Below are 10,248 nucleotides of genomic sequence, written 5' to 3'. Positions count from 1 at the left end.
CGTCGTGTCACTATATGTTACCAAAAAAAAATTATTGTGTTCATCCAATGAATATACCAAACTCCTTTCCTTGGGAAGATACGTCAATATGATTTTAGATTCAATTCGGGAAACATTTTGTTTTCTTTTATTTTGTATATACGTCTAACACAAAAAAATAAAGAAAATTTTTCTAATCGATAATTGAATTGCAAGAGAGAGAGAGAGATCTTTCAATAATAGATCTCTTTTCTCATGTCCCATGCAGTGCCATAAGATACTGACAAACTAGAACAGACAAAGACAGGTTGCAATTATAAATGTTATGGAGATACATCTTCATCAATTAGTTAATAGATGGAGATACGTCTTCATCAATTAGTTAATAGAAGAAGATGCATGATTTAGTATTTGCTTAATTCCACTCAATCTCAAGTATAAATACGTGTAAACACAACACAAACTCAGACGCAGACTAAATACAGCTCTCAATATGGCAGTAATTGGCCTTTTTGAAATCTTCCTCGCAGTCATTTGCTTCTTCCTTATTCCCTACTTCACCAACAACAATGGGATGCCAAAGAACTATCCACTCGTGGGAATGTTGCCAGACCTTTTGATTAACACTCACAGGATTCATGATTGGGCTACGAAAATTCTAGAGAGAAGCCAATGTACTTTTCTGTTCAAAGGTCCTTGGTTAGCTAACATGGACATTTTAGCCACAGTTGATCCAGCCAATATACACTACATAATGAGCTCAAACTTCTCCAACTTCCCCAAAGGACCTGAGTTCAGGGAAATGTTTGATGTTTTGGGAGATGGGATTTTCAATACGGATTCAGATTTGTGGAGAAGCCAAAGAAAAGCTGCTCAAATGTTGATGAATCATCAGAGGTTTCAGAAGTTTTTGGTGAAGACCAGCTTGGAAAAATTGGAGAAAGGGCTGGTCCCAATCCTGGAACATGTGGCCAAGGAAGGGAAAGTTGTGGACTTACAGGATTTGTTTCAGAGGTTTACGTTCGATTCCACTTTCATATTGGTTACAGGCTATGATCCAGCGTGCCTGTCCATTGAATTCCCGGAAGTTCCATTCTCAAAGGCTTTGGAAGATGCCGAGGAAGCGATATTTTATAGGCATGCTATCCCAGAAAGAGTCTGGAAGCTACAAAGATGGCTAGGTGTTGGAGAAGAAAAGAAGATGAAGAAAGCAAAGGAGACATTAGATCGAGTCGTATTTGAATATATACAAAAGAAAAGAGAAGAGTTGAGCAAAGGAATTCAAGCTAAAGAAGAAGCAGATGGTGTAGATTTGTTAACATCTTACATGAATGAAGAGTACAAGACTGTAGCCTTGAAATTTGATGACAAGTTCTTGAGAGATACCATTTTAAGTTTCATGATTGCGGGGCGAGACACGACAAGTTCTGCTCTCACTTGGTTCTTGTGGCTTCTTTCAAAGAACCCACAAGTGGAAACCAAGATCAGAGAAGAGCTTAAAACAATAATCCCAACGGACAAAACGGAAGCAAAATGGTGGAAATTTGACATAAAAGAGCTAAATAAGCTGGCTTATCTTCATGGAGCATTGTGTGAAACATTAAGGCTTTACCCACCAGTTCCTTTTCAGCACAAGGTCCCAATAGTACCAGACATCCTTCCAAGTGGGCACCGCGTCACTCCGAAGAATAAGATCTTGTTTTTCTTGTATGCGATGGGAAGAATGAAGTCAATATGGGGAGAGGACTGCTTGGAATTCAAACCTGAGAGATGGATTTCGGAGAAAGGAGGGATCAAACATGAGCCTTCATACAAGTTCTTAGCTTTTAATGCAGGACCAAGAACTTGTCTGGGAAAAGAAGTTGCTTTCATTCAAATGAAAACGGTGGCAGCCACCATAATTCACAACTACAATGTTCAAATAGTGAAAGGCCAGCATCATAGTCCCAATGTATCGATCATTCTTCACATGATGTCAGGCTTAAAGATGATAGTTCTCAATAAGTGGCCTGAATAGAGTGGTCATATTTATGTTTCTTTGATTGAGGTTTGGTCATATTTATTTTTCTTCTTTTTGTCAGCTCAAAATAAGATGGCTTGAACACATAACAAAGACTTATCTCCTCCTTGTCAACTCATAATAAGATTAAAGTCTAGTGACCTATAGGAATTGCAAAACTGTTGAATGGTGATACCATGCTGGAAATGAAGAAGTTGACAGAAAAATATGAACTGCATGTTTTACTGCTGTTTGGTCTCCCACTGTTCATGCAGAAGCAGTTTTTGGGTCACTGTTATGGATTGGTTCAGTGATTGTAATTTTACTTATGCCTGTACGTGTATTAGTTGGTGTATTGTGTTTAAATTTAAAATTTGTAATTCCATTAGGTGAAACAGTGGCGGGTGTTTTGTATAAGTTTATCCCTGTTTTTTGAATAAAAAACAGAGCATCATTTTCCAGTCTCAGCTCTCTTTCTTTCATCTGTTTCTCTTCTTTGTTTTCATGCAAAACCAACAAAAACATCCCATGGATTCTCCCACATGGTTCCTAAAAAGTCCCCCACTAGCTGCCAGGTCGAGATTGCCTTTGGGTAGTCCGTCGGTGTTGACTTTGATCCAAGGTCTCATAGGAGGATACCAAATAAAGGTATGAATTTTTGGGGCATTACTAAAACGAGGTCGGATTCCCAAATTATCAAAAACATAGTACTTGAAGATGAGTTAACAAAGCCATGGCATAAAAAGGCCAAAATTTGAATTTGTTTGAATGTGGACAATATTAGGCGGGTGTTCTCAAATCTCAACTTATTGCGAGCTTTCCAAATGAACCACAAAACTGTAAAGTACTCTGCGACAACCACTAATTCCAAAGTTTGTGAAAGAAAAGTTTTCCCGTGAATGAAGTTCCAAAAGATCTTCCAATGTGTTACATGTGCTCCAAGAGGAATTGAAAGTCGTCGCTAACCAACATCACATATCTCTTGCAAAAGAACAAGATCCAAATAAGTATGCTGCATTTTCAGAGTAATTGAAAGAATGGCACATAAGACAAAATCATAGACTTTCATCTGTAGGAAGACATTTATGTCGCAACCACCAAGCAAAAAAAAAAAAAATAGAGTTCAGAAGGAATATGGTTGTTCCAAATGGTGTTGGCCTAACTTCCATCTTTAGACTTTGGAGTCCTCCCAAATAAGCCTATCAGAACAATGTCTTAACTCTAGAAGTAAAAAAGGAACCAAATGAAAATCCTATCTGATTGTATCAAAGGCTTTGGTGATGTCCAATTTAATACCAAGGTTAGAGACCCGTACTTTCTTTCCCAAAAGTTGGATATTCTCTGAAACCATACCGATACAAGTGGAGATATCTCTTCCTTATATATATGGGTGGAAAATGTTGTAAATATGTTGTTATATTTGTAAAGGAGAGTAGTATTCCTTAAAAGGAGAAAAGAATAAATTAACTTGTGGATGCTTAGTTTAAATGTTGGAAATTATTGAATGGGTGATATGATCCTTGTGATGTATCAATTAATCGTGTGAAGGTGTCTTGAATTCTCCATTGGAAGACACCTGGAGGCTTCAAGAGGTGATTAAATCTCATGGAGGCAGCTGGCTCGGTTTGGTAGAACAATTGTGGAAGATACCTAGAAGCTAACATGTTGCTGGCAGCTTGAAATGAAGGCAGCTGGTGATTAAAGTTTCTCATGAAGACAGCTGGAGTGGCCGACTGAAATTCTTCTATAAAAACTAAAAAGGCAGCATAATGTCACGCACTTAACTTCTTTGCTAAGTTCGTGCGGCCCTTAACCCTTTATAAATGAGTTAAGCAGCCTAACGCTCACACAAACTCACAGGCTAAAAGTATACAAATGAGAGAGAAGCGTAGAGAAAATATAAACTCTGTATTGATGGAATTCAAGTTATGAACTTTACATGGTGGAGTTGCCTATTTATAGGCTCAAGCTCCTCAAAGTAATGTGTGACTAATCTATATGCTTAAGCATTAAGAAACCCTAGGTGGCAAGCATTGGTGCAGCCTTGGAAACGAAGGTCGTGGGTGGCGAGCATTTGTGCAACCTTGGAAACGAAGGTACTTAGTCGCCTAACCTAGCTGCTGAGTCGTTAACTTAGCTATTAAGTTAACTTAGCCCTTAAGTTTGCTTCACCCTGAAGCATAATTAATCAGTAAGCAACGTGCAGCATGCTTGAGTCGGCAAGCAGGCTGGTCGTGACATTCTCCCGCACCTAATGCTGCGACGCCCTCGTCGCATTATCTTTATAGCGCAGGATTGAGTCTTGGAATTGCCACAATGAGTCTTCGGTCTCCCAACTAGCTTTGGTATCAGGAAGTCCCTTCCATTTGATGAAGTATTCCCGATAATTTGGCACACCACATCGGCGAATGACTCTATCGGCAAGTATTTCTTCAACTTCCTTGTCAAAGGATGTTACAACGGCGGTTGGTGCTCGTTTAGAGACTCCTCGGGATGGCTCCTCCGAGTCTTCATGGAATGGCTTCAACAAGCTTACATGGAAGACCGGATGTATCTTTAGTTTCGGAGGAAATTGAAGTCGATACGAAACTTTGCCGATGCATTGTATCACTTGAAAGGGCCCTTCATATTTGCGCACGAGGCCTTTGTGCACCTTCCTTAATGTCTTGAACTACTGGGGCAGTAGCTTTACGAGAACAAGATCACCTTCTTGGAACTCAACGTGCCTTCTTTTCTTGTTGGCCCACTTTTTCATTCTCTTCGCTGCCTTATGTAGGCTGCACGAGCAAGTTCAGTTTGTTCGTGCCATGACTTGGCTAACCTGAAAGCTGCAGGGCTCTTCGCATCATAGCGTGTGGCTAGGGAAAGAGGTGTGTTCGGTTGTTGTCCCATGATGATCTCGAAAGCACTTTTGTTGGTTGCCTCGCTCCGCTGCAAGTTAAATGAGAATTGGGCTGTGTCAATGAGATTTGCCCAATCCCGCTGGCTAGCGCTTACATAGTGCCGCAAATATAGCTCTAACAGTGCATTGACGCGCTCGGTTTGACCATCAGTTTGGAGATGAAAGCTGGTCGAGAAGTTTAGGTTTGATCCTAGCATCTTGAATAACTTTGTCCAAAATCTCCCGGTGAACCGAGGATCTCGATCACTGATTATGCTTGTTTGGAATGCCCCATAACTTGATGATGTTGTGAAAGAAAAGCTTGGTTGTTTCTTCTGCTGTGCAATCGGTGGATGCGAGGATGAAAGTGGCATACTTGCTAAACTTGTCCATAATAACTATGATGCTCCCGGACCCCTCGGACTTTGGCAAACATGTGATGAAGTCCATTGAGACACTCTCCCATGGTCTCTTGTAATGGTTGTAACAAGCATGCCGGTTGTTGTTGCACTACCTTATCTTGCTGGCAAACAAGACACATACGCACATGTGCTCCAAGAGGTATTGAAAGTCGTCGCTAACCAACATCACATATCTCTTGCAAAAGAACAAGATCCAAATAAGTATGCTGCATTTTCAGAGTAATTGAAAGAATGGCACATAAGACAAAATCATAGACTTTCATCTGTAGGAAGACATTTATGTCGCAACCACCAAGCAAAAAAAAAAAAAATAGAGTTCAGAAGGAATATGGTTGTTCCAAATGGTGTTGGCCTAACTTCCATCTTTAGACTTTGGAGTCCTCCCAAATAAGCCTATCAGAACAATGTCTTAACTCTAGAAGTAAAAAAGGAACCAAATGAAAATCCTATCTGATTGTATCAAAGGCTTTGGTGATGTCCAATTTAATACCAAGGTTAGAGACCATTACTTTCTTTACCAAAAGTTGGATATTCTCTGAAACCATACCGATGCAAGTGGAGATGTCTCTTCCTTATATATATGGGTGGAAAATGTTGTAAATATGTTGTTATATTTGTAAAGAAGGAGAGTGGTATTCCTTAAAAGGAGAAACTAATAAATTAACTTGTGGATGCTTGGTTTAAATGTTGGAAATTATTGAATGGGTGATATGATCCTTGTGATGTATCAATTAATCGTGTGGAGGTGTCTTGAATTCTCCATTGGAATACACCTGGAGGCTTCAAGAGGTGATTAAATCTCATGGAGGCATCTGGCTCGGTTTGGTAGAACAATTGTGGAAGATACCTAGAAGCTAACATGTTGCTGGCAGCTTGAAATGAAGGCAGCTGGTGTGTGAGTTTCTCATGAAGACAGCTGGAGTGGCCGACTGAAATTCTTCTATAAAAACTAAAAAGGCAGCATAAGCTGAGGAAAAAACATATATATTTTTTAAATTGAGATGATGACGGTGTTTGGTTGATTTGTAAAAAATTATTTTCAGAATATTTTATGACAAATAGTGGCATTTAAGGGCTAAATTATCGGGAATCTTAATACCTTGGGGGGGTGGGGGGCGCTGTAATTAAAACTTACCCAAAGTAATATATTTTGTTTTCCATATTGCCCCTAAACAATTGAGTATTTGGTCCAAATTAACCTTATATTTGTTCAGATTTACAAAACACCTAATTTACTCATGCAAACTCTTTTGTCCTCATTTTTTAAATTTTTCGGATGATATTGCCCTTGTTATTGTCATTATTTACAGAAACATCATTGTACCCAAAACTAGCCACCACCGCCAACCACAGTAGATCGTTGCCAAAAGATGTCAAAAGTCGTCATAATGGTGTACGACTAGTCGTATATGGCCAGTCGTGTACCGGTAAGGCCTTTTTCGACCATGGATCACAAATTCATATTCGAAAACGGTCAAAGACCTAGCCATTTCACGGCCACATCTTTCGCTATGAAATGACCATGGCTAGATCTATGGCACTACTAGCATCACGGCTAGATCTGTGGCACTGTTGGCGTCCGCCGACGGTGGTGGCTGGCTGCCAACAGTGGCTTGAGGTGGGTAGGGGTGTTTTTGTTAAGTTCAAAACATTTTTGGTTGCTATGGTGTTTTTGCTAAATTTGAAAAGTAGAGGGTTTAAAAAAATTATTCAAAAAATAATATTATATTAATATTTATAAAGGTAAACAATTTAGAAATCTATATAACATACTCACTCATTTATCCTCTCAAACAAATATATTATTCATCAATTTATTTGAACCAATTAAACATATTTTTTAAATATTCCTACTAACTTTCAAGATGATTTTTTATTTCGTGAATATAATATCTTTTTATAATAAAATATTATATGATCTAAACTTCACTAAAATCTCATATTTGTATTTGTAAAAGAGAGTGTGCTGAAGGGAGGAATTTATATTGTCCAAATTATATAGTGGATCTTTTGTTTCTGCCCGTGATTTTTTTCGCATAAGGGTTTCACATAAATCCTATGTCAGCTATTATATATCTGCAGCATTAATTTTCAGCATTATTCACTACAAATCGATTATATATATGTGTGTTAAATTAAAGGGTGTTTAATTTTATATATTTTTTCTTACCATTTGACATAATATTTGTAATTAGTTAATTTATATTTGATCATATACCAATTACAAATTATTATATAAAATTAAATTAAATTAAATTATAAGTGAACTGTTACCTTTTTGCAATGCATGAAACACGTTTTGGATAATTTTCAAGAATCTGTTTTTACAATCAGCGTGTCAGAAGACGTCTTGTCAAAGTCTTATAAATTACAGAGGGTGTACGTTTCTGAGTTCTGACTGCTTTGGTGTGTATGGGGACGTCTTGTCAAAGTTTCTTGTTGCAAGAAACGTACACCCTTATAGCTCACTCCATCTGGAAGGCAGTGTCGCCTTCCTCCTTCTAAATCTTCAGACTTTTAATTTTACTTTCATGGATACTCACGTGGCGGGTCTCCACTGTCAGATCAACTATCTACATTAAAGTTAATATCGATTGATTGATGTTCAGTTTTTCTTCTCTCTTAATACTTTCGCTCAGACTCTCATTAGGGGTATAAACGAGCCGAGTCGAGTCGAGTCAAATTTTTAGCTTATCGAGCTCGACTCGTTTATAACAGTATCGAGCTCGACTCATTTACAATAGTGTCGAGCTCGAGTTCGAGTTCGAGCCTGATGAGCCTTAAAATTGAGATTCGAGCTCGAGCTTGAGCTCAGTCGAGCTCGAGTCGAGCTGGAGCCGGCTCAATATCGAGCTCGCGAGCCTTGTCGAGCTCGAGCTCGATAAGGCTCGATCAAACCACCATTTATCCGGGCTTGATCGAGCCAAGTTCCCCTTTTTTTACAGTAATCTGCCTGCGTACAGCATTTCATATTTACATCCAATGTTGAATTAACCATGATAGTTTTGAACATTACAAAATGTCTATTACCTTACAAAATCAAAAAACAGTTCTGAATATATACAAATAACATTCCTAGGAGATTACCGATTTCAGAGTGTCTGGTTCGCGATTTGGGATTTAGGGGTCTTTGATTGCGATTTGGGACAACTGGGATGGGGAACTGAAATTGAGTAATTGACGCTCTGTTTTGGTGTATCGTGTTATTTCAAATTTGCACTTTGGGGGGGAGGGGGGGGAACTGTCATTTTTTTAAACTTTTTTCACTGAAAAATATCAGTTTAATACCTAATAGTTTAAAAAATCACCAAAACACCCTATTAAGTGTACAGTGCTTAATCGAGCCGAGCCGAGCCAAGCTCACGAGCCCACGAGCCGAGCTTTACTGTGTTCGAACTCGACTCGGTTAACGAACCGAGTTCGAGTCGAGTCGAGCTCTAAACGAGCTTTTATCGAGCCGAGCCGAGCCGGCTCGCGAGCTGGCTCGGCTCGTTTATAGTCCTACTCTCATTACTTTTACTATCAAACCACTAAAAATACTTTTACTCTCATTTTTTAAAATATAGTTTAAAGATACAAAGGTGGACTCGGAATCTACGATCTTTACAAAAATCTAACAAATCTCGGATACACTATGCAAAGAGAGATTACATCAGCCCATAAAACCACTCAAAACAGAAAACTCCCATCCAGTTATAATAAATGAAAAAGGAGGGATTATGCCTCAAATCAAAAGAGTAAGAACTGCACATTTCAAAACAGTCTTTGCCAATTACAATACTCTCCATAAGTAAACAAGGGCAACTCTCGGAGTTACGAGTTACCCACTGAATTTTTACTTCAATGCATAATTTAGCCAACAAAAAAGCCGCCACTGGGCGGTAACGCTGCTGTCTCCTAATGACATTTATAAAAGCATCAGTTCTAATAATTTATTTAAAGTAATACTACAATTGTATATTAAATAATAGTAAATAATTTTATATTAATTCATCCAATTATATTTTAAAATCTTTGTAAATATAGTATTATGTTTTTTGACATACATTGAAAATAATTTTACTACCCTCAAATTGAATATTAGCAAAAGGTCTGGTGAGAATTATATACGCATGCTTCCATTCTTAGTAAATATAGAAATTAATTAAATTCATGCATTGATGATCTTGCATTATTTTCTTCCTCAGGCTTTTAATTTTATTTCTATCAGAATTAGCAAAAGTTGGAAATTTCAAATATCAAATATCAAATTATTATTACATAAAGATAAACTATTTTCTAAAAGATATTTTGAGGACACAAGTAAGAACTTATAACACAATACAGAAGAACTGATTTCAACTTCATATGTTATCTCGGTCTCTTTAGGATTTTGTTTCAAATGGTGTTGGCCCAACTTCCATTCTTTAGAGTCTTCCCAAATGAGTAAAAAAATGACTTAACTCTAGAAGTAAAAAAAATGAACCAAATCCAAAAGCTCATTGTACCAAAGGCTTTGGTGATGTCCAATTTAATACCAAGGTTAGAGCCCCTTACTTTCTTTCCCAAAACTTGGATATTCTCTGAAACCATGCCGATAATATAAGGAGAGTAATATTCTCAGCTACCCCGACACGGTATTCGGCCAGCTGCGTGCCAGAATCTAAAATATTGCCATTTATCGACAAAGATAGAACACAACATTGAGAGGTGGAAAAAAATTACCATTTAATTGATTAGATCAAAGTGTTACTTAAACCAATCCAATGTTTGTTTACTTCAATTGAATAATTGATTACCATTTAATTGACTTCAAATAAACTCTTTTGATCAATTAGATAATCCCAGCCAAACAAGCTCTACCAGCTATGATGTCTCAAGTAGTCTCCCTTTTCTTAGAATATTTCAATTCCATGGCCTTTTTTATCTCATCAGTCATCATCATCACCAGTTGACACATTTATTAAGCAAGAAATGAACTTATAGAC

At 37.8% G+C, this 10,248-nt stretch overlaps 1 protein-coding gene across 1 annotated transcript; it reads left to right on the top strand.

The window, feature by feature from the left end:
• The first annotated feature begins 454 nt into the window (after positions 1-454).
• On the top strand, positions 455-2,434 carry LOC116136287 (alkane hydroxylase MAH1-like). The gene has a single exon (XM_031422004.1). The coding sequence runs from the start codon at positions 473-475 to the stop codon at positions 1,994-1,996; it is 1,524 nt and encodes a 507-aa protein (XP_031277864.1). The 5' UTR covers positions 455-472; the 3' UTR covers positions 1,997-2,434.
• Positions 2,435-10,248: the final 7,814 nt, after the last annotated feature.

Source organism: Pistacia vera, unplaced genomic scaffold (genome assembly GCF_008641045.1).
Source record: "Pistacia vera cultivar Batoury unplaced genomic scaffold, PisVer_v2 Contig310, whole genome shotgun sequence".
Taxonomy (NCBI): domain Eukaryota; kingdom Viridiplantae; phylum Streptophyta; class Magnoliopsida; order Sapindales; family Anacardiaceae; genus Pistacia; species Pistacia vera.
The sequence above is the reverse complement of the archived record's forward strand: the minus strand, read 5'-3'. Positions and strand labels throughout refer to the sequence as shown.

Coding starts and splice junctions, on each gene's coding strand:
- LOC116136287 (XM_031422004.1), top strand. CDS start 473: ATGGCAGTAATTGGCCTTTTTGAAATCTTCCTCGCAGTCATTTGCTTC.